Source organism: Ruditapes philippinarum, unplaced genomic scaffold, assembly GCF_026571515.1.
Source record: "Ruditapes philippinarum isolate M1 unplaced genomic scaffold, ASM2657151v2 ctg69_1_1_1_1, whole genome shotgun sequence".
In the NCBI taxonomy this organism is placed as follows: Eukaryota; Metazoa; Mollusca; class Bivalvia; order Venerida; family Veneridae; genus Ruditapes; species Ruditapes philippinarum.
The window spans coordinates 381503-406801 of NW_026862474.1; the positions used below are offsets into that span (position 1 = coordinate 381503).

Below are 25299 nucleotides of genomic sequence, written 5' to 3' on the forward strand. Positions count from 1 at the left end.
CAATATGTGTGTACATATACAAAGAGAAAATAAATCAAATTCTGTTTTTTTTTTCACAAATGAAAAGAATATACAAATAATATTTATGCAAACAATAGAAAAAAAAACAATTTACATGCAAACAAATATGCAAATTTAAAACAGGTTTCATAAAACTAGGCACAGCTACATAACACTTCACCCTTAATAAAATCCACATATTTCAAAATGAAGAAATTATTTCTATTACGACTACGATATTTTCTTCCCTATTTTTTGTCATTCCAATGCTTATGATTTATAATATCAAAAGTGTTTTATTTTTATTCTAAAATTGAATTAGTTAGATCTAGTTTCATCTTATTATATTTTTGGATTCCTTTCAAATAACACATATCAGTTTTCAAAAGCGGTTAATATACGAAGGGAGAAAACGCTTGATTTGATCAATGCTATGAAACAGATATTCTTACCTCCCCTTTATAACTATACATTTCTATTTGATGGTAGTAGTCATTTTATCTTATATTACACGTTTGGAGAAAAAGACACATAAAAATACCACTGGGATCTTATCAGAGTTGTCCCTTTTCATGTATATTATTCAAGTAATTAATTCAAGGAATGCTTTCTAAGCAATACAGTATAACAATTTAATTTATATTTGCTTTGTATATACATAAAAGTATAAGGCAGAAAAAGGTGTAAAATCGATATTAAATGACAAAGTCTCCATTCTACGGACATTATTAATACAACACGTATGTAAAATATTTAATTTCATAACACAAAAAGTCATACTCTCTTGCGTGGGTTCGATCCCCGGGAGATGCTTTGGTAGTTTAGCGCGGAGGAAGGTAGTCTAGTACTGGTGTAACTCACCAGGAACGATGGTTAGACAACTACCCGCCTATATGACTGAAATACTGTTGGGAAAAAGAGTAAAATGAAACAAACAAACAAAAACAAAAAGTCATCAAATTATAATATAAAAAGGGAGAGAAACTGGAAAGTTTAAAGATTTTCTGAAGCAATACTTGCTCTCTATGAAATTACTATTTAAGCATGTAAATCGATTCGTTCAGACCCCTGTAAATGAGTGACCTGAAACAAAAAGCTCAGCTCTTTACGAAAGAAATACACGTGACAATAAATAAAACTAATAAATTAATAATTAATTTATTAATTAAATAATTAATTTATTTATTTATGTTATTATCACGTGTATTTTGTTTCGTAAAGGGCTGGCCTTTTTGTAACTAATTAATCAATTAAATTATAAATGTTAGCAGTAGAGCAGTTCTTTCACATTGGTGACTAGATTGCTTATATCATTTACGTGACTTAAATGGACCACACTGTTTGTTGTTGTTGTTGTCTGCTTTTGACATGACGGACTGGAAATAATTATTTGCGATAACTTGTATACAAAATTTCATATCATTCGCTCACTCCTTTTTCCAGAATAATTTTTATTGTAAAAATAACCGAAATTGAAAAGCGTTGAAACGTTTTCGCTTAATAAACTGGCTAAGAACAACACAAAAATACAATTTTAAATTTATTTCTAAGTATATTTTGCATATCTTTTGCGTATCTTTTTGTTTTATTTGTCCCAGCTGGTCTATGTAAGAAATTGAAAGTTTAAAGCTTTTGGTTTTAGGACCTCAGTGGAGTTCCTTTAATGATAGAGATGCAATTCGCACTGCTTTTTCGAACACTATACAGGCATTTCAATCAATTCAGAACAATTCTCCAACATGTCTTACTTTTTGTTAAAGGAACTCCACTGAGGTCCAAAAGCCTAAATCAACTGGTACACTTAAATTTGAAATCAAGCAAAAGATGAAATATAAATATATACGGTATTAAAATGATAATCGATTTTTCGCCGATTTAAGTGAAAAGTGTTGCAACAGTTTTCATTTCTGGGCCAATTTGCAAAATAAAATTTATTATGTTTTGGAAACGGAGTGAGCGAATGATCTGAAAATTTGTACATGAGTTAATTGGTCCAGACATATGTATAGTTGTACAAAAATCTTTAAAAATATTTTCAGTCCCTTCACGTCAAAAAACCTCAGTGGAGCCACTTTAAAACTCTATAACCATTATACAAATGTTGATATAATGATGTATTCATGTGAAAACATGACAAATAGAGCTGCCCCGTAGATATTGTATTTCCCCTCAAACTTAACAAACCTCAAAATTTATCAAAGCTCGGATATAACCGTGGTACTGGATGATGATATAAGAATTACGCAGCCATGGTTTCTTTATTGGACACCATATCACATGATTTATCTTATTTTGTTGTTTTATTGTGCTAATTCAGAGATCCGGGTTCACAAGCAGATAAATTATTTAATTTTCATGGAAACAGGTACGTATAGATAAGATAATTTACTCGGAAATAAGTAAATAGCCTGGACTTATTTCGGTAATTCACATAAACCCACACAAAATAACAAAACATAACTGGTCGTTAGATAATGTTTATTTACAGCTAATGGAGCAATATAAAGAAATAATCAGGTTTTCGCTTTCTTTGTTTTGTTATACTCATGGACATGTACATTCGGTAGGTGTTATCGTTTTAAACTGATAACAGTTGCCGGGGCAACAGTAATCTAATATTCCACATTTAGTACAGTCACTTCCCCTCATGCATGGAGTATCTGAAATAAATAACAGTTGTTTATAGACAAAATTTATTAAAATACGAAGGAAGAAACGTATTGCAGAAGAAAATAAAAACACTCGGAAAAGCTTGGACGCTTCCGTAAAAGATCCTGTAACACAATTTTTTCAGGGTTTTATTTCATAAATATGATGCTCAAATTAAGATTTGTCAATATTGTAAGTTCAAATAAGCATTATTTATAAAGATATTTCCCAATTTAACATTTCATGTAAATAAAGGGAGGTACTAGTAATTAGAAATTTATTTCCTAAAAATTCTAAGTCAAATTTTCCAATAAGAAATGAATACATGTAATTTATTGATTTAATATATATAATGTGCACAAATATTTGCAGTTCACATTTTACGTATTCTTTGATGTTTGAAAATTGTTTTATTTGCATTATTATATACATATATAACTTTTTTACAAGTGTGATCAATTTCAATCACAAAACATACAGGACATCATCTACTGTGACGTTGCATGCGACGTCATCTTCTCGGGTGCAGAGGTAGTTACTATGACTACACAGATACTAGTCATATCTCATCAACATTACACAGAAACATTTTACATTCGTATGACTTTTTAACATGTACATGTTCTGTTAAATGCCCATTATGCCTCAAAAATGCTTTTATTTTCATTTCATTTTTGTGTGTACATTTTTAATTTCCACAAGGTTACTCATTTGCCAATTACTTGAACATTATTTTCTTCTGTTGCTTTTTTTTTTTGAAAATAGTACAGTTATAGTAATTGAGTATTTTGTAAGTTGAATTAATACTTTGCTTTCTTTTTGTATTCTTTATGACAAATTATTTCACATGTATAGCTAATTTCTTCAGATAACAAGCATCTTACTTCTCTCAAACAATAGTTAAAACATTATAACATGCATGTTAAAAGACGTAAAATAATATTTTTGAAGCATAATGTGCCTTTAAATTCACATTAAAATCTAATTACACACATAGCAGTCTTACTCATAATCATTTTAAACATCAAACATTGCCTAAAACAAATAAAATACACATGATCATGTATCATTTTAAGACCATCTAACATGTACGCAACCATTTTATTTTCGCATGCTCATCCTACATGCACGCAACCATCTTATTTGCGTATGACCATTTTACATGCAAACAACCATCTTATAGGCGCATGACCATTTTACATGCACGCAACCATCTTATATGCGTATGACCATTTTACATGCACGCAACCATCTTATAGGCGCATGGCCATTTTACATGCACGCAACCATCTTATAGGCGCATGACCATTTTACATGCACGCAACCATCTGATAGGCGCAAGGCCATTTTACATGCACGCAACCATCTGATAGGCGCAAGGTCATTTTCCATGCATGTAATCATTTTATATGAGCATGACCATTTTTACATGCACGCAACCATCTTATAGGCGCTTGACAATTTTACATGCACGCAACCATCTTATAGGCGCAAGACCATTTTCCATGCACGTAATCATCTTTTATGAGCATGACCATTTTACATGCACGTAATCATCTTACATATATAAAGTCGTCTTATATTAAAACGAACAATTTTACACGAACTTAACCAATTTACATGCATATTGATATCTTATATATGACCTTAAATACACAGAAGAATCTTTATTGCACATGGTCAACTTACCTGCACGTTTTATACTGTCACCTTCTACTGATATTGAACATGTAAATGTCGCCGCAGCAATAACTGCCATCAAAGTTACGGCCAAACGAAACATCTTCTGCACAATGTAAAAAAGATCTTGATGAATTAACCTTATTAATATGACGCCGATGACAGTTATACTTTACCGTCCATTCCATACGAACTCATGAGTTTAAATAGAATTGGTTTATTATTTGAAATAAGCCCTTTTTAAAACATTTTCATTGAATGCTGATTAACAGAGACATGTTGAGAAAATCTACAAAGTGGATAACAAATGCCTTCGCAAACATGTTTTCTCTTAAATTCAGCATTTATAATACTTTTAATTTTGCGGAAGTTCATCGATGCTTTGGCCCAGTTGATAAGATCTTTCGCAGTAAATATCAAAATATCAATGTCTGTTTTTCAAGATATTTAGGCAAAATTTCAAGTTGTAAAAGTGTACCAGAAAGTACATGCTAATATGCATACGTTCTTAATGATTACTGACCCAGATATTTGTAACGTGCGTTTACAGGAATAATTATATAGAGGCCCGTTTACTATTGACGATTTAATGCTGTGAACTTTATTAAGATTGTCAGGGTGAATTCATGGTAGCCCCATAATATGTACAAACACACGAAGCAAAAATGCCTTCTATAGTCCGTTCATATAAATAGATAATCAAAAAAAAAATCTTAGGTCTACAACTTTTTGGTTGCGGAAAAAACCGAAATCGTACAATTAAATTACTGGACTCTGTCAGACCAAGCAAGTTTCTATAAATCGTCTTAAATTATATAATATTTAAAAACAATTGTTCATGTGATAAAAATATACTACATTCATAACAATTTGCAGTGTTGAACTTAGTCGTTAACTCTGGAAAAAGATTGACATTCAAATAAACATAGAGTGTATTAGAGTGTTTCTAATTCTGTTATAATTACAAAAGAATATGTGTTTCTTTTAATAATGATAAGATGCAATGAAACCTAAGAAGACACACAATTAAATCTTACCTTATAGAACAGATCAACCACAGATTTCTGTTTATTATGCCACTAATGAGCTAGCAAAAGCTTATATAGGAAATGTTTACCGGCATACATTTTAACTGGAGTATCATATATAGAAATATATGAAGATAAGCTTTATTCATGTTTCTACCGATCATAGTATGGTGGCCTTAAAAGGTCAAAAGAGTATGTAAATTACGAACGAAAAATGACAATGAGACAAAATTATAGTTTTATGGTTTAATTATCAGGCATTTTCTATATCATACCGGTCACATTATTTTTTTTTTCGTTTGGATGTAAAAGATATGTGTAGAGATAGAACTTATTCCAATATATCGAGTAAAAGTCTGCCTAAATAACATGAATTAAATAAATTTATAGATATTAGAGTAAACAGTAAATTATCTATATACTTTTAAGTATGGTTGTAGAAACCGAAAATACAAAATGTCTGCCTGTTGATATGAATTTAGATTTGTTTATAAGTGTACTTCATTTGGCATTTTTAAATTGATAACTCAATTGTCGGACATATTTTCAATCCGAATTTTACTGTTACACAGAAATAGACTTCATTTACATTTGGCTGTCAAATATATACATCTGTAATACATTATCAAAGATTACACACTATGGTTTTTTACATCTAAAGCCGCGTGGTATGGTATAATTACTTTTATTTTATGCTTTTCAGTGGATAACTGATTTATCCGTGAAACATATACATTTGTATTTGATAATTTCACAGTGAAAATTATCAAAATATAATTTCACACTTTTCAATGACGAAACTACTTTTTTAAGATTTTTCCCATGTGGTACCTCAATTTTATTTTTGCTAACAATTCTGACAATGTCAGGCTGTTTAAAGAAAACGCAAAGCTGAAATTGATAAATAACTTAAATGTCAAAAGTAATAAAAAGAAGAAAACTTACTTCTATTCATTCAAATTCCAATCACCAAATTTCGTCTGTAATTTTTTTGTTTCATTTTTACAGTCTGAAAAATACATTCCTTCCACATGCAAACTGCTCTTGATGACATTTAGGCATATTAAAGTATCCAACGAGCAATAACTGTCGTATGCTTTATGAAAAATTGAAAAGCATAGACAGCTATCAGCTCGTACAACAAGTAAACCACCCAGCGTTCCGAGCAAGTTCCAAGTTTTCCATTTTCATAGCTGCTTTTTTATGTTTTCACATCTGTCAACACTTATTTTATGTCTGTTTCAATCCTCAAATATGTTTTCTTTCTTTTTAAAAGGTGTATGACTAATAAATCCAAATGATATCCCTCTGAATCAAACACAATTATTTTCCTCCCGTGAAATACACAACTTTAAAAAAAAAGGCTGCCGCTTACATTTAACAAAGCCAGGTCTAATATAAATTCGCAGTAAGTAACAGAAAAATGGATGGATGGTTGGAATTTTCTCCTATAAGAATTGTTTGTTTTTATTATTAAAACAAGCGATCATTCATATTTTTTAAACAAAATAAATAATATCACTGTCATTTAACGTTGATTGTCGGACTTATTTTTCAGCTCAAGACTTCTTGTTTTTAATGAGAAATTCCGACTAAATGGGGCTCTCAATGGGGAAAACAGATTTTAATATTTACGTTAATATTATGGAAATTTCGTTTTAACTTGTTTTTTAGCATAAAATAAAAAGAAATTTGTTTGTTTGTTGTGTAAGATGTAATTTTATTTCATCTCGTGAACTTTAAAAAACAGTATTCTCACTCGTGGCTACGCCACTCGTGAGTATACTGTTTTTAAAGCCCACTCGATGAAATAAAATTTCATTTTACACACAAACAAACAAATATCCTCTATTAAATCGGTGAAAGGTGATAATTACAAATGAGACATGTCTATATACAGTAGTATATTATTTTATGCGTGGAATTAATTCATAATTTGATAATTATTGAATGTCCATGCAATAGTTGCTTTAACCCTTTACCTCGTATATACAATGTACGCGAAACAAGGCACTTTCGATCCCCCCCTTTTTAGGCCTGAAATAGTGAAAAAAATGTCCTATTTGGGCCCCAAACACATGCTTTCGTTTGAGAAATGTTGCTAAAAAAAGTGAGCACTTTTTCGGCGCCGCCCCCTATCCAAAAGATACATCAGGGGATTACCAGAAAATTTTGGACTTGTGGGAGCCTAAAAATGACCCCAGGTCGATTATAAGGTAACGTGTAACCAACGCTGAAAAGCCTTTGACTCTATCTCAACCCATTGAGAAGTTGCAGCACTTTGATACAAATTTTGATGGAAAAAATCGCCTTTATCATTGTTTTTTTTTTTTTTTTTACACAATCCGTAATCTGTTCCAGATGTTTATTTTATGTAACGTTGATTTTGATTGGTTGACCTTAACATGCATATTACCTATAATCGAGGCCAATGTCACTTTCTATGGACTTGATTTTTTTTCATGTACAGTAACGTCAAGAATAAAATAATAAAAGATGCTGTCTGTACAGAGCATATAAAGTTTTCTTACCAGAAGAATGATATCATATAGTCATACTTTGGGTTTCCAGAATATAATTTGGGAAAAGAATAAAAGGTTCATTTAAACTGTTCTAAAAATACGAGGTATAGATATGAACTCACACACCAAATATCACATTGTTTGTCGCCAGCTGTTTATCCACCCTAAAACCCCAATGTCATCGTTTGAATGTCACATTTGCCTAAATGTATTTCCACATATCTCAAAATATGCAGTAGGGGTAATAAGTGTTGCTAAATGCATTTCCTTGTTTCGTACAGTTCAACGTCAAATAAGTTATTGTATTCGACTGTCATGTCGTCGTACAATTTAAAAGCAGCAATGCTGAAAATATCTGGCAGAAAATAATATTTAATGCATGTTAGAAATCTTCTTAAATGAGCAATAAAATAGATGAGTATACACGATGATCAGAAGAAATGTAGGTATGTGACTTGATTAAGACCTCCATTAGCAAAAAAAAATATTGTCAATATTAAAAGCATTGTTGGATCACATTGATAACACAACACATTTTGAATACTCGTGATCTCATGCGTAATAAAATAGTATCCAAATTTGAAATTAAATTGCATTAAATTGAAGAACATAAGTAAAATATTATTGGACTAATGTGTTCGAGACTCAATGCAATGAAATGAATAATGAAACTAAATCAACAATATCCCCCATGTGCTTTGCGAAGTACATTTCTAAGATGTCCAGACTTTGAAGTGAAGATAATTTTACATGCGGCTCTACTTAGAAATAGAATTATCGAAGCATTTACTGTAAAATGATTTGAACAGAACGCATTATCTCTTTGCTGAAAAAATATGTTAAGAATAAACGAAAACAACCAGACATGGTGATATCGAAGATGGCTTATGATAACTTGCCTTTTTATCTTCTCCATTAAGATAGATTATTATCAGCTATTCTTCAATAGTAAATACTTGTGCAAACAGACTTTCTTATTCTTTCGGAAACTACGGACATTCACAATGTTTCATCTTAAAATTAATTTGTTCTTAATACATTTAATCATCGTCAAAAATTATGCGCGGACAGTGCCGGAACCACTTTGTTCTAAGTTCTCATATGATGAACAGTTGCTTGAGAAAATGGTTCGTGTTGAATTTAATGTGAATAACATGGAGAAAAATATGTTAGAAACTGAGATGAGCATGCGGAAAACGGAGGAAACTATGCAAGAAACGGACAGAAGCATGCGTGAAACACATGCAAATATGATGGATACGGAAAGGAAAATACAAGAAGCACAGCAAAAGATGGCTGAGACACACGCTGATATAATGACTGCACAGAAAAAAATGCAGGAGAACCTGGCCGACATTAATGAAAATATAAAGCTGCTTGAACAGAAGGACGAGATGTTAGAAGCCAAAAGAGGTAATAACAACGGAAAAAGTAAACCTGTTACCAAACATGAGAAATTAACTTATTTCATGATAATTCTAGTTTTATTTCATTTCCTTTAAAGTTTGATATTATGTTCATAGTTTTTATCGTTATTTAGTTTAATTTTGCTAAGACTTATTTGCTTTACTTTATTTTACTTTATTTATAATTTTATATTAGTACATAAACTTTTCCAAGTATTTACAAAACTAAATATTTTCTATACATAACAATTAAATCAGTTTAAAGATGACATGTTCTTTTCATAAAAATACTATATATGTCTTGACATCATTCAACGTGAGGAATGGAATTGCTTTCTGTAAGAGAAGTTATATAACCATTTATAAATTGGCATTTACATTTATGAGAATGCTTTCTTTTATTTAGGTAAGGATGTCGTAGCATTTCGTGCACACAAAGTCGCAGATAAATCGGTGGCAGATAATCAGGTTTTTGTTTTCACCAAGGTTGTCTTGAATGAAGGCAGCGGCTATTCTAGTACAAGCGGTTATTTTACAGCACCTGTAAGCGGCATCTACTTCTTCAACAGTCAGTTATGTGGAGTGGTAAATAAGTATATACAGTATGCAATTGTTTCTCAAGGTGACACACGTACAAGTGGATTATTCATGCCATATAAACATGGAACTTGTACATCATTCAGTGGTGTTGTAAGCATGCGTATGGGGGAACGTGCATGGGTGACAATTAACGGTAACGGATCACCTTCATCAGATTTGATCTATGAAGATAGCAGGGAATGGAACTACTTTTCTGGATTCTTAATACGTTAATCCAGCATATAATGTGAATTCCTTTATTTGTAAATATAGGTGATGTTATATATGTATTTTAGTGAAACATTTGTCAATAAATGTTCTCTTTATTTCATTAACAACGCAGACAGTGGACAGAGCAGAAAAATATTGCTTGCGAAAAAACAGTTCATTTATCGAGATTGGCAACCATTAAGGTTTCCATTATTCATTAAGGTTTCCATTATTTATCATTTTCATGTTGTCTTGAACTGACAGATGGTTGAGATGGATAAAAATGATAGTGTTTGAATGATATATATTCTTAATTTTAGATAACATAGTATATTCAAATACTATGTATAAATGGGATATTGTGCTATTATATAATACGGACAAAGGTTAATAAGTAAATAAATGCTGTTCAATGTTAAAGCATGTGATAATCGAGAGTTACTTATTCATTTATTTGGCAAATAGTTCATAAATAAGGTTTAAAGTATTGTTTTTTTTGTTTTGTATTTTGTAATGGATAATACACAACATGCACACAAACATAGATTTGTCCAATCTAAAATAAAATCTAACTTAGTATGCAAAATGCAGTCACGATTTGTATGCTAATACTATGTTTCAATATCTAATGTGAACTTAATGACTGCTAGTATGAAAAGAAAGAGTAATTATTATTATCTACAGATTAAAAATAAATCAATAATTGTTTTGAATTCAGAAAAGCAATATTCGAAAGCTATGCTAAGCCTATATTTTGTGCGTAGTTGATCAAATTTTTCTAAATATTTTTTAATTTGCGCACGCAGTAGATATATTAGATTAGGCATTTTAAGACATATGAATTAAAGTTTCCATTTTTAATTGAAATATCTTAAAGGGTATAAAGCTATATGTAATTGAATCTTTTTATAACATCTATACAATGTATAATTATATTATTTGCCTCAATAATCTTATGGCGATTATCGAAAGAGCTATAACATAGAATGCCTTGTACTTATTGCACATGCATTTAATCACAAACAGTATAAAATGTTCCGGAAAATTATTATGCAGCTATTCTTAGTATGGTTTCAGCCGTTTAGCAATGATTTGGTGCATGTGCTATAAGCTCTTAACGTAGTATATTTCTATCAAAGAGGTCTTTTAGAACTACAGGCAGCAGATATATGGCTTAATACATTTTAATGAGGATGTCGCAAAGATTTGCAACGTTTTGAAATTAAATGATATAAAAATTGTAAATGTACCAATTGGTGAATGTGTGATTAAAGAAATGATTAGAACATGTGTTTACTTGAAACTGAAACTGAAAAAACTGAAAGGTATACTAATTAAATGACACATTATTATCGTATGTTTCAACCTGACTTGAAGGTCCAAAGTCTTTATATATAAAATGTATTCTTTATTTTAGAAAAAAAATTCCGATATGTCCTTAAAGAAACTCCACGAAGGTCCAAAAGCCTAAAACTGCTGTAAATAAAACAACTGGAGCACTTACAACTGAAAGATATGCAAAATATATTTAAGAAATATACTCAACCACTAATGTGGTTCTTTCACATTACGATGATGTGTCCTCGATATTTTCGTTGTTGAGCCCTCGACTCAAACAAAGTTGAAAAGGTCAACACAGATTCTAGATAAATGTTGTTTTTTTTAAATATGCTTGTTTTTCAAAACTCGAAGAAAGATTTGTCACGTAGACCATTTTTTCATCTTTCGATAGGCTTCGAGAAGTTAGCTCTAAGATCTGAAATCGAACATCGAAATTCAATTTCTAGCTAGCTTTAAAATTCGACCCGGCTCGGAGATAGTTTTAAATGAAAAGTAACCAATATAAAACTTGCCTTGAATTTCCAGTTAGTTCTGAGATTATTATTAATTAACTGTACGATATCAGGCGCGTTTTGACTTCAAAGTCAGGCTTGTTATGGCGTTATAACCAAATACTCGACCATTATGGGAAAACCACGGCCTTTTATGAAATACCTCGGCCATTATGAGATTCGGGCATTTTGATTGGTCCAAATCTCATAATGACCGAGTTTTGTCATAAAGACCGTGTTTTTTCTTTCCACAGAAAAAAATTGCCGCCATTTTGAATGTTGGTACAATCAGAGTGTTTTAATAGGGACCCTCTGCGACGACTTTTGCGAGAAATGAAACAACCTGATGTCGCGGATAATGTTTGGTCAGACGACATCTTTTCTCCGAAATAAAATATTGAAATGGATAAGGTGAGAGGATTCTGGAGCAGATAGCAGACGATATTCTGCATCAAGACATAATTATCGACATGCAACAAGTTTGCAGTGACGAAAATTTGTTTGAGAATAAAGTATTTGATGACGAAGGAAAAATGTAATGTTGGAGAATGAGGATATGCATGTTTTTGGTAACTGTGGTGCCAGATCAGAAGATACTGACGACAGAAAGTACGCACGTTTTTAAATCTATAGACATTAGTAAAACAAAATCTATTGTTGAACAAAACAAGACCAAAGCAACAGTATACAAAATTAGAAGTGATTTACAAATCTTTGAAGAATGGGCGGCCAGTGTGAGACAAGGCCTATTAAAGAAATCCCTCCCTACGAGCTTGATACCATTCTCGCAAGATTTTATCTAGATATATGACTTCATATTATTTTATTAATTATTAACATTATACTTATATTTTTTTTTATAAAATTTCCTACTGCAGTAGTCACTTGCAAAAAAACATCTATATTACGACTGTATAATGAAGCCTATGTCTATGACTGTACACAAATACATATCAAAATTAAATTCATGCAACTCCGTCACACGAAAAATGGCTGCAACACAATAAGCCTACTATATTTCTGTATTTTTACAATTGTAACACACAATTGTAACACACAATTTTGTTGACAGATGAAATAATGTCACAACGTATAAGGTTGAGGAACAAGCTAATAATAACGTGTTAACCGTTGGCTCTTAACCAAGCTCAGTTTTCATGAGCATGTTTATGGACGATAGTGGTAAATGCAATGTACCCTACAATTACTCGTGAAACAAATACAAAATATAACTTTGAAACATCTGCAAATGTAGGCATACTGTTGTATATACAGGAAACTTATGTGATTCTACTGCAATCTTCATCATTAAGTTTATCACCAGCTTTGTCCTGGATTGAATGTAAAAATCCAGTCCCTTGGGAATGTGCATGTAGATGTCGACCTTATTGAAAAATTAACATGTTTTCACAAAAAAATCTAAAAATTGTTTTTCCACATGTACCTTTTTCATCTATTTTTCTAGCTTCATGAAAAAAGATGGTACTGAATATGAGCCAGACACAATAACAGAGTTCCAAAACAGTATAGACATATACTTAAAAGACAAATGGCTTTTTGATATTGTTCTTTTTCAATTAATGTAACCATTTGGATAATATATAAGTTCATTTCGACTATATATGAATTGAAAACACCTTCTTATTTAACCGGAATCCATTACATTAATCCACAGTTACAATATATGAAACCATACCGTCAGTGTATGAAACCGAGGTAGCAATATATAAGCTGATTTTGTCAATATATGATTCCAGTTCTTCAATATATGGTACCAAAGTAGCCATGTATGGAATCAGATGTCCTGATATGAAACCGAATTATCAATATATTAACTCATTTTTCAATATATGTAACCAATGTATCAATTTATGAAACCAAAGTAGAAATATATAAGTTGGTTATCACTTTATATGATACCAATTCCTCAATATATGGTACCAAAGTAGCCATATATGGAACCAGATGTCCTGATATGAAACCGAATTATCAATATATTAATTCATTTTTACAATTTATGAAACCAATGTATCAATTTATGAAACCAAGGTAGAAATATATACCAGATATACTATGCTCAAATTTGATATCAGAAAATATTGATAATTGCTACACAGTCTCTGTGTAAATATGAAATAAACATGTTTTGACTTCACACAAAGTTAATATGTCATGTTTAAAGCTCCACACACATAGGTCGTCACAATATGAATATGTAGTGTCGTTAAAAAAACTGGCAGTTTTTTAAGAAAAAACCAACTTTACTTGTCCTATAATAGAAAACATGACTTCCAATAAAGTTTATTATTCATTTTTTTATTTAAATAAGACATTTTCAGCAAGAACTTCATAGGTTTTAATAAATTTCTCCGATTAAAATATTTTACTCAAAGATGAGCAATGTTTATCTTTAATTATTAATATTACAGTATATATAATTTTTTTAAGAAGACGAATATCGAGCTTACATAAAACTCTGAGCCGGCTTTGATATCGATATTTGACCTCTTTTTAAGGGGGCTAATAACGCACTAGAGGCTTACTCAGAGCTGGCACGGAGATAGATATCCTTTTTTTCAAAAAGCGATAATGAGATTGCTACAATTTTTTTTCAAATATCTACTTGTCTGTTTTCACTAACGTTGAGACACATTGATTTCTATACCGTAAAGTAAACGTTTGCCCACTTTATCGTGGTAAGGCTCTTAATGGTGGGAGTATGAATTGTTTTTAACAAGGAATGTTCAAGGTTTACTAAAAACTTATTTATCAGATTTTGATAGTTCATATTTTTACACTAAATGATTCCCCACTTTTGTAACATATCAGATAATAAGAAAAAATGTTGATATTTAATATTTTATTGAGATTAAAGGTCTATAATGTATATCAAAAATCAATCTTTTTTAATTCCTGAAAGGAAGACACAGGCAAAATTTTCATCTCTTCTTTTTTGTATTTTTCATTCATTATTCTGTAAATGCCCCAAGGCAGTCACATGAACAAAACTTTTTCTCCTTGTAAAAAATAAAATGGTGGTTTCCTAACTTGATCCACGTGGGTCAGGTTAGAGCGTTAAGATTTCACAATAGTTGTCAAAGTAAAGTCTGGAAACGTTAAAGAACATGTCAAATGAACGACTAAGACTTGTTTCAATCATACAACATCCAAAATATCTGTTATTGTAACTTCCATGGTGTGTTCAAGTCACATGACTTGTTTTAAAACTACTCGGTGATTCAGTCGGCGTCTTAATTTCGTTCAACATATATACATAATACCAATTTATACAGAAATTCATGCTTGGACATTCAGCGCGATTTAAGCACCTAAAATCATGTTTATATTTTTGTCATTAATTTGCCTGAACATCCCTTTATGAAATGTCAATAATATTTTGATAATGAATTTAGAGCGTTTCAGATGGTAAACAACTAAAAATAGTAGCACTGAACATGCAGTCATGTAAAAGAAGAAAAAAGTAGTTGTTTGACTTCCATGCAAAATTACTATAAATACACCAAATGAACAAAAATAGTTTATCTATATGGCCAATGAGTAAATGTTTGGAAACTGTATTAAGATAAGTAAAAAACAAAACAATTGAAAAATAAAAATGATAGCATTTCAAAAAATCTGGAAACAAAGTGATTCCTCGGAAGACTTAATGTCCCTTATGAAAAGATTTGCATTTTTTAAAGAAAGGAGTGCATTGCATACTAGTAGATATGAATTATCAGAAACTTCGCAATGTTGTTGTTGTTGTTTTTGTTTTTTTTGGTTATCAGCCCTGTTATATTTATAATTCTTTATAATTCACATCACATAGATATTTCAGTAGTTTTCAGAATAGCACGTTTTAAATAACATTGTAGCTGGCTACACACGAAGTTTACCTTGAAACAATTTTCTCAAAACAAAGCAAGTAAAGCCAATGTCTCTATGGTAACAAGCATGATATATTAAACAAATGTAAAATTCGTTACTTACCAGCTGCATTTGCTTACATTTTCAGACAGGAATCTTCTATGCGTGCGAGCACAAGCATATACCTAAAATGATGTTTCAAGTGAAAGTGAGTTCGTGTACGCTTTCCTTACTTTTCCTATGTGTTCATGCTAGGTCAGCGCCGGAACCGCTTTGTTCAAAGTTCTCATATGACGAACAGTTGCTTGAAAAATGGTTCGTGTGGAATTTAATGTGAACAACATGGAGAAAAATATGTTAGAAACGGAAACAAGAATAAAAGAAACCGAGCAGAAGATGGAAGAGACACGGACCGAACTTATGGGAACAAAGGACACTGTGCTAAACACCTTGAATGAAATAAATGAAAAACTGAATTTGCTTGAACAGAAAAGGGAGTCAGACTTGACAGGTAATTACAAATACTAAAGGGGATGTAATGTTGACGTGTTCTTTGACTATTTATTATCATTAAATATTCGTAGGGCAAAAATGCAAGTACATGTACATGTACAAGAAGTTTCGGGTTACTGCAAATAAATTAAGCAAGAAATAACATATTTTGGTGTTGGCTATAGCATTTATATCTATATGAATTTTAAAAATAAACAAAAACATTTCATAAATATTCGATTAAAACGTAATCCTAAATTTTTAACCTTTAAAGAAATAGGCAAATGTACAAAGAAAAATTAATAAAAAAAGATAATAAAACCTTAATTTGATTTCTTTCAGGTAAGGATGTCGTGGCGTTTCATGCACACAAAATTGCAGACAAATCAGTAACCGTCAACCAAGTTTTCGTTTTCACCGAGGTTCTATTGAACGAAGGCAGCGGATATGCTAGTACCAATGGATATTTCACAGCACCTGTAAGCGGCATTTACTTCTTCAATTGCCATTTATGTGTGCAAAATAAGAAAGATCTTCAGTATATATTTGTAGTAAATGGGAAGACACACGCAAGTGGATTATTTACATCTAATGGCACAGGAAGATATACATCATTCAGTGTGACAGTGCGCATGCGTTCAGGTGAACGTGCTTGGGTTACAATTGACGACAGCGGGTCTTCTTCCGTGGATCTACTTTATGAAGACTCTGATGACTGGAACTATTTCTCTGGATTCTTGGTCCGTCAAATAACATGAATATAATTCATGTGTATATACTATTATATACTTTAATTATATCATATTTTTATTTAGGCATCTCGAACTAATTTTAGAATGGCAGATGTATCTGTATGCTTAATTTGAAAAGATATTAAGTTATAATATTGGATTGAGAATTATATATTTGAGCTGTGCTTGGAATTGTATTTGTTTCTCTCTGACCAAGAGATTAAGGAATGTAAATACAAGAAGTGAGTAATTCTAATATTTTGTTTCCAGTTAATCGTGCGTGCAGAACAATATGACACATGTTTGTTCATTAATTGTTCAATACAAGCACATTGTATTATTTTCTAATAAACTTGCAATGTAAATAAGCTATCAATGTCATTAAAATGCATAGAAATAAGTTGTTTTTATTCTGTATGTGAAGATATTATTTCGACAGTCCCATCTTTTAACATCTCGTGTAGTAGACAGTAAACATTGTAAAAATTATAATCATATTGCACAAATAAAGTATTAGCGTTATATTGAAAACTTTACTGGTTGTTTATATGGTATTAAGATGCGAGTATACTATCTAAGTCAAATGCTTTTGTAGCTTAATTAACTAACAATATCATGCATTTTTCAAGAGTGTTCGATTTTATTACATATATGTTTGTAACAAAATTTTCCATGATCGATTTGTTAACAAGTTTAGAAGTGATATGCACTCGCATGAAGTCGTTTGCAAAACAGTTCATACAAATGACGTTCAATAAACAAAATTTAAAGTGAGCTGTAATAAGGTAGGCGTTTATTCCCGTTCAATCAACAAGTATGCATAACTATTGTTTGATCTCTTGATGATAAGAAAATTAAAGATGTGTCATGCTTGTCTTTGGTCCGGGTAATGGCCTTCTAAATATAGGGATATAGTTTATAATTAAGAGTGAGTCAGAGCGAAATCACATGCCAAATTATATACAAAAACGTAATTAAGAAAGAACAAATGTTGCATTTGTTGTTTCATTTTGTAATACAAATCGAAATGACACAATTCTTGATAGAAAATACTGCAAGGAAGCCGATTAGGATGATTGTGATGAGACCTTTTATGAGGGAGCCAAGGTCCGCTCGAAGATTCATTCGCGAAATCATCTTTAGCTCATAAATAATACATGTAGTTAAAATCTGCTTCCTGTCAGTATTATTTAAAAAATTCTGGAAACAAAGTGATCCCTCGGAAGCATTAATCACAACAAAATAACATAAGAATTGCAGACTCGGTTTGATTGAGTCTGTACATGAGAGATAATGAATAAGTGCAACATCCCTCACGCACCCTAGCACCGGCTTGAGCGGTACTCAATTCTCAACACTTTATAGTGTTGGCATCAATGATCCCGAAGGACCAGAAAATATAACAACACTGAAGTGAAGTACGGGGCAACTTTTTACGGCTGCCACACGGCACTTGACACCTGCTGTTGTGAAGTACAAAATTCTGGAAACAAAGTGATCCCTCGGAAGCATTAATCACAACAAATCAGTCAGGTATATAGTTTTACAATAACTATTAAGTAGTCATATTTTGTGCGTTAATATTTTCTTTTAATATTAGCGATACACAAAACCATACTTTTAGTATGGTAACGAGGTCCTTTTTCTCACAAATTAATTCAAAAGCGAATACATTAATCAGCCTTATTTTGCACAATGCCAGCGTTATTTCAACATTCCTGCGGTAAAGCATTTAGGTGATGCTTTTATAATGTTTAATCAAATGCGCACGAGTTTCTCGACTAAATATATATGTTTTTTTTTTTGTATAGAAAAAATATATAATAAAATCAGGTTGGAAAATGATAAAAGACTTTTTTAGTGGTCGGTGAGAGAATCCTGACAAGGACTTCTGTCATGTTAGCTAGCTTATGGTAGTTCAGTGGTTCTATGTGTCTGCTCCTGCCTTCAATAATTCACTGAGGGCCCCCAAAATCTTCCATTTATAACATCATACATGTATATGTTAACATAAAATGTTTTTTATATTTAAATTTAGATATGTCCAATTCAAATTTAAAATACATTTGTATGAGACGAGAAATACAGTATAAGAAGCAATTGTCAACGTTAACATTTTGAGGGGCCTATATAATTACTTTATTACATGTAAGATCTGAAGATCTATTGTTACACCAAAGCAGCCAAGAACAATTGTTTGTTTAATCAACAAAGAGATCTTTTTGAAGTACTATTTTCACAGATTTTTTCCCATGCTTTGAAAAAAAGAACACAGGATCCTAATAAAAAGAGGGAAGTTAAATCATATGATGAGTACAATAGAGACGAGTCGATTGAACAAAGTCCGCCTTTTTTAAATGTAATTTTTTTAAATATTTAAAGCAGTGCATTAGTAGAATCCATATAATTTACAATCAGTGAACGAAAGAAATTTTAGGAAAAACTAAAGCGTCATTTACTTTTAAATTAGCTAATTTAATATAGAAAATGTAACATAATGATCCTTTTTCCATTGTTTCATCGGTGAAAGTATGATTGACCAAACTAGTATGCATGTCTACAGTCATCGAAAATGATTGACGAAACACGATGCCATTGTAATTGGTCAAATACATCGATGATGTGCATTTACATTTTGATTTCTTATTTTTTTTTTTTTGGATGCGTTTATTTAAGGTCGCCGCCGGAAAGCCCATATGGGCGACCGTACACTCAAGTCGGGTCATCCTAGAGCGTCCCGCCGAGATTTTTCGTCGATTTTTTTTCCAGCTTTATTGGTGGAGGAAGACCCCAGGTGCCCCTCCGGGCATTATTTCAGGCACGAGCGGGCACCTGGGTAGAACCACCGACCTTCCGTAAGCCAGCTGGATGGCTTCCTCACATGAAAGATTTCGACCCGAGTGAGGATCGAACCTACAGTGGCCACGGAGGCCCCTTGTTGATTTCTTAAAGTTCGATAACGTTAATAAATATTAAATGCTGGCAATATTGTAAGCAATACTTGTGAATATTTAATGAATGCCGTGGTCAATCTACAAATTGCAAAAATAATCTGACTTTTGCACAATGAATATTCTGTTATTTTTGTACAAATTCGTAATATATTCTTAATTAGATACTGACCAGAAAATAATGTTTAAAATTATTTAGTACAAGATGTGCTTTCTTGTCATCAGCGTTAGAGAGAATTTAGCTAAAAACATAATATCTTAGAATAAGGGTTTATGTGTCAGCGTAACACTTAAGTCCATTTCTTATAACTCAGATAGAAACATCTTTAAACATTACGTCTAAAGCAGTGCATCTCATGGTGCAATCATAATCACAATTCTTGTACGTTTTTTAAGGTAAATGAAGTAATTACTATGAATTAACATTTTCATGTCCCCTGACATGCTTGAATAAAAGAATATCAAAAATTTATAACAAATATGCAAAATTATGTGAAAAATCTGGAAACAAAGTGATCCCTCGGAAGCATTAATCACAACAAAATTACATAAGAATTGCAGACTCGGTTTGATTGAGTCTGTACATGAGGGATGATGAAAAAGTGCAACATCCCTCACGCCCCCTAGTACCGGCTTGAGCGGTACTCAAGTCGATATTCATTCTTTTATAAACGACAATAATATTGATTTGATATTTATCATAAGGGATCAAAAAAGTTGGAGTGTAGAATTGTCCAATTTCGAAATTCTGCAGGAATTATTGTTAGCTTGTGGACTTACCAGCAGCTTACTTAAATAGTTCGTTTTCAATTTTATTACATAAAACACATGTCATTGCTCGATAATGCATTTTCCATGTAGGACCGGTCACTTTCGGATCATGTACCTAACCCAAAGATATATTTAATAAGAGTGTCTGAGCATTTAAAAAGGAACAAATATCTCCTACGGTAAATTTGTAAGCCTTTGAAAAAATATCCTTTAAAACACATTGTAAAATCGTGACAATATATTTATCTTTCCTGTATCATGTTTAAGATGTATTAAGTGTCCCACACTTCTGTATCTTGTTTAAAACGTTTTAAGTGTCCTACACCTTTCAGACCAGGATGATGTACTCAAGAGGCAATCGAGAAAAAACAGATTTATCTCAAAACACTTTGATAATTTTTTTCAAACAACATCATTTGTGCTAGATCAGCAAACCTAAAAAGTTTAATTGCGCATGCGTATATCAAGAGGGGTGATTCGAAATAAATGCTATTGTAAAATTAGTTTCAAACGACGGTGAACAACTCAACTACTATGTATGAAAGTGAGCCTCGTGTTACCCTGTGTGATTCAAGGTGTTATAAAATAGCTAACTACATCTAATGACGACTCAGGTTACTTCATTATCAAAGGAAACTGTCAAATGACATCACATTTGCGCGTATAAAGCATAACAAACCCGATCTCTTTATTCTGCAAAATTCCAGAATCAAACGCTTATGCAAGAATAAAAAATTCTAAAACATTTTAAATACTTTTTAAATGCGACCTTCTGCAATGTGAGTACATAAAAAGGTGCATTCACCCTCGATTGTAAGCTATTTTATACTGGTTATGCTGTAACACTTTGAAAACACAAAATGTAGTTATATGCATTTCATTTTATATATAATTAGTCAAAAGTATCTCTAAAATAGATAAATACAGAATCCCTAAAGAAAGCCCAACACGGCAAAATTGAAAATGTTGCAGGCTCGGTTTGATTGAGCCTGTTCATGGACGGTACTGTCAAGTGCAAGTTACCGTCCACGCCCCTAGCACCGGCTTAAGCAGAATTCAACATTTAACATGAACTGGTAAAAATTAGAATTTTGAAACATCCGCAGATGTGTTCATATGGCGGTTATCATGGAACCTTCAATGTGACACGTTAGTGCCATTCCATGAAAAGCGGCATATGGTCCCCAAGTAAAAAAATGCGTGTGCCCTAAACGAGAAAACAATGGGCGGAACTAAATAAAATGGAATTTTGAAAGGGGATCTGAGGTTATGAAGCCTGAGTATCACAGAAAAGACGTCAAAAGACAAATTTAAAAAGCAGGCAACATATCCACTCTTATTTTTATGCCTACGAATATCATGCTACGGGAATCGAATGCAAAGCGTATTCCATGCGATAAAATTTACTAACGAACATAATGTAGTATGATATATCATTTATAACTACTCAATGAATACCTTTCTCCAAACTTGGTAGCGTGCTCGCCAAATTGTCATGAATCAAGTAGATTGTAAAGAAATTCGCCTGTTTGGTCGATGTTCAGATAAATCATCAGTATGAATTCATGTCAGTTTTTAAAAGAAATGATATTCGTTTTCTCTTCATACTACGTCTTTGAACTGAATAATGGATTTAGTTGCCGGTCGGAAATTTAAAGCTGATCAGTTGTTCGGACTGTGCGCTAGATTCGTCAAGAAACTGTTTTCTATTTTGCTTACTTTTTATATTTTTGTCCCGAAAGGGAAACAGTTTGAATATTTAGCAAACTGTTTATTCTTTGGAACTTGCTATTTCCTTGCTGTACTAATAAAATATTTCGGTCTGGTTGACATTAAATATATACCTCTCATAACACACTTCTCGGCGATATTTCAGTGCCTTATTGGTTTCAACAGGATTGTGAAAATGATTTAAATTTAGATAAAGAGATTGAAACTGTGTGCCATATAAGGTAAAATGTAGATTTATTTAGGAAATAAAGTACAAACGTTTGTTTGTTTGATTTGGTTTTACATCACACCGACACAGTATAGACCAAGTACAAGTGGAATGAATTAATTGCAAACTGCCAGCAATTACAAGACGAGTTGTGTTAATTTTGAATTACCCCTCTTTTAAAGTATATTGACTGACGTTCTTGTCCTGCTTATTCAAATACTGACGCTCAAATTGGGATAAAAGAATTTTCAAGACGAGAGTGGATATATAGCCGATATAAGTTATTATTATGCATTTATTCAATCTATACACACTCGTAGCTTTCTTAATTGATAATGTGCGGTCAGCGCCGGAACCACTTTGTTCTAAGTTCTCGTATGACGAACAGTTGCTTGAAAAAATGGTTCGTGTGGAATTTAATGTGAACAACATGGAGAAAAATATGTTAGAAACGGAAACAAGAATAAAAGAAACCGAGCAGAAGATGGCAGAGACACGGACCGAACTTATGGGAACAAAGGACACTGTGCTAAACACCTTGAAATAAATAAATGAAAAATTGGATTTGCTTGAACAAAAAAAAGAGTCAACAGGTAATTACAAATACTAAAGGTGGTGATGTTGAAGTGCTCTTAGACTATTTATATCATTATATATTCATAGGGGAACTAGAAATGTGTCATCATGCCACGGATGCCCCCGCATGCAGCCAAAATTTCAGATGTTATAATATTTAGTTCCAAATTTGTTTGCACAATTTTTTTTCATTTTAAGTTCAAAGCCCTTAAAACTTTTCAATGTTAACACAAACCATTTTCATACAATGTTCAAGGCACTGAAATTATTCAGTCTAAACCTTTAGAAAATAGCATATTTAATATTTGTAGCCAAAATAATGGCTACATACATTTCAGTGCTGAAACTGAAATTTTTCCAACATTCAAGAAAGATAAGTTTGTCCAAAATCATTGAACCACGACCAAATTCAAACTTATATGCTTATTCCTAAGATGTATCTTTATTATTTTCAAAGTGAAAGGGACAAAAAATCATCGAACCATGACCAAATTTAAACTTGACCTGCCCATTCCTTTGACATATCCATATGTCAAATTTGAGTTGTTGGGTAGATAATGAACAGAAACTAAATTTCATATTATTTTCAAAGTGAAAGGGGCATTACTCTGCCAAAAATCATTGAACCATGACCAAATTCCAACTTGGCCTGGGCATTCCAAAAACATATCCATATGTCAAATTTGAGTTGAATGTGTTGTACCGTTGGGGAGATAATAAACAGAAACTGAAAATTTCATATTATTTTCAAAGTGAAAGGGGCATAACTCTGCCAAAAATCATTGAACCATGACCAACTTTGAACTTGACCTGCGCATTCCTGTGACGTATCCATATGTCAAGTTTGAGTTGAATGTGTTGTACCATTGGGGAGATAATGATCGGAAACTGAAAATTTCATATTATTTTCAAAGTAAAAGGGGCATAACTCTGCCAAAAATCATCGAACCATAACCAAATTCGAACTTGACCTGTATTTTCTCATGACATGTCAAATTTGAGTTGAATGTGTGCAACCGTTACTAAGATAATGAACGGAAACTGATGATGACGGAATGACAGAGTGACGGAAGGACGGAACAGGGTAACACAATAAGCCCCGGCCATTACATGGCGGGGGCATAAAAACGAAAACAACATCTTCTAACCAACCTTTACAGAGATGATCTTTCGGTGGTCTCCTATGGAAGGGTATTAACGCAAAAATTACATCTTGCCTTCTTACGTTACATTGTGCTTTCTGACTTGTACATCTTGGATTCTTACTATTACATTTTGCATTATGACATGCACACAATGCATTCTGGCTTGAACATCTTGTATTATGACTTGCACATTTTGCTTTAAATTGCATGAATCGTTCGTTATCTTCAAATTTGTCTACGTTAAACTTATATGTTTGATGCTAAAATCAGTTCAGTTTAATTAGAATGATCGTAACTGTCTACATTTAATGCGTACAAAAATAAGAAACCCATGTTAATCGATTATACATGTATAAATACGCACTGTGTGCAATACAACAAGACAGGTTGCAAACTACATTCTTTTTTACGACAGAGGGAGCAAGTTCGTAAACATGTACGGAACCATACGGAAATTACCGAAAATATACGAGTATCCGGAATATCAATCACAATAGTTATGTCCCTTATTTGCAATTTAGCCATAATCTTATTTGTAACGGTTGATGTCATGAGGCGATCTGATTTCAATATATACATGTATATATCCTATAAAAAGAAGTTCTTTTGAAAAATAATTGACGTACGACACTTATCAATTTTCGGCACTTCTAAAATAAGAACTATTGTTATAGTGGTAAAACAATATTTGAGCCGCGTCACGACAAAACCAACGTTATGCATTTGCGACCAGCATAGACCCACACCGCGAAGTCTGATCAGGATCCATGCTGTTCGCTTACCAACTCTATTACAAGTGGAGAAACTGAAAGCAAACAGCATGGTTCCTGATCAAACTGCGCGGATGCGCAGGCTGGTCTGGTTCCATGCTGATCGCAAACGCATTACTTTGGTTTTGTCGTGACGTGGCTCATTTACTTT

The 25299-nt window shown here is 32.2% G+C and overlaps 2 protein-coding genes and 1 long non-coding RNA gene across 3 annotated transcripts; 2 read left to right on the forward strand and 1 right to left on the reverse strand.

Moving 5' to 3' along the window:
* Positions 1-2461: 2461 nt before the first annotated feature.
* On the reverse strand, positions 2462-5462 carry LOC132719203 (uncharacterized). Its single transcript, XR_009624183.1, has 3 exons — positions 5367-5462; positions 4339-4435; positions 2462-2660 (listed from the first exon to the last, which is right to left on the reverse strand). It is a non-coding gene; the product is annotated as an uncharacterized LOC132719203 (long non-coding RNA).
* A 3375-nt stretch (positions 5463-8837) lies between these two features.
* On the forward strand, positions 8838-11360 carry LOC132719213 (uncharacterized). The gene is made up of 2 exons (XM_060702966.1): positions 8838-9292; positions 9692-11360. Exons 1-2 carry the CDS (start codon positions 8884-8886, stop codon positions 10096-10098), a joined length of 816 nt encoding a protein of 271 aa, XP_060558949.1. The 5' UTR covers positions 8838-8883; the 3' UTR covers positions 10099-11360.
* A 4506-nt stretch (positions 11361-15866) lies between these two features.
* Positions 15867-17396, forward strand: LOC132719215 (complement C1q tumor necrosis factor-related protein 5-like). Its single transcript, XM_060702967.1, has 2 exons — positions 15867-16284; positions 16608-17396. The coding sequence occupies exons 1-2, from the start codon at positions 16086-16088 to the stop codon at positions 17021-17023; spliced, it is 615 nt and encodes a 204-aa protein (XP_060558950.1). The 5' UTR covers positions 15867-16085; the 3' UTR covers positions 17024-17396.
* The last annotated feature ends 7903 nt before the right edge of the window (positions 17397-25299 follow it).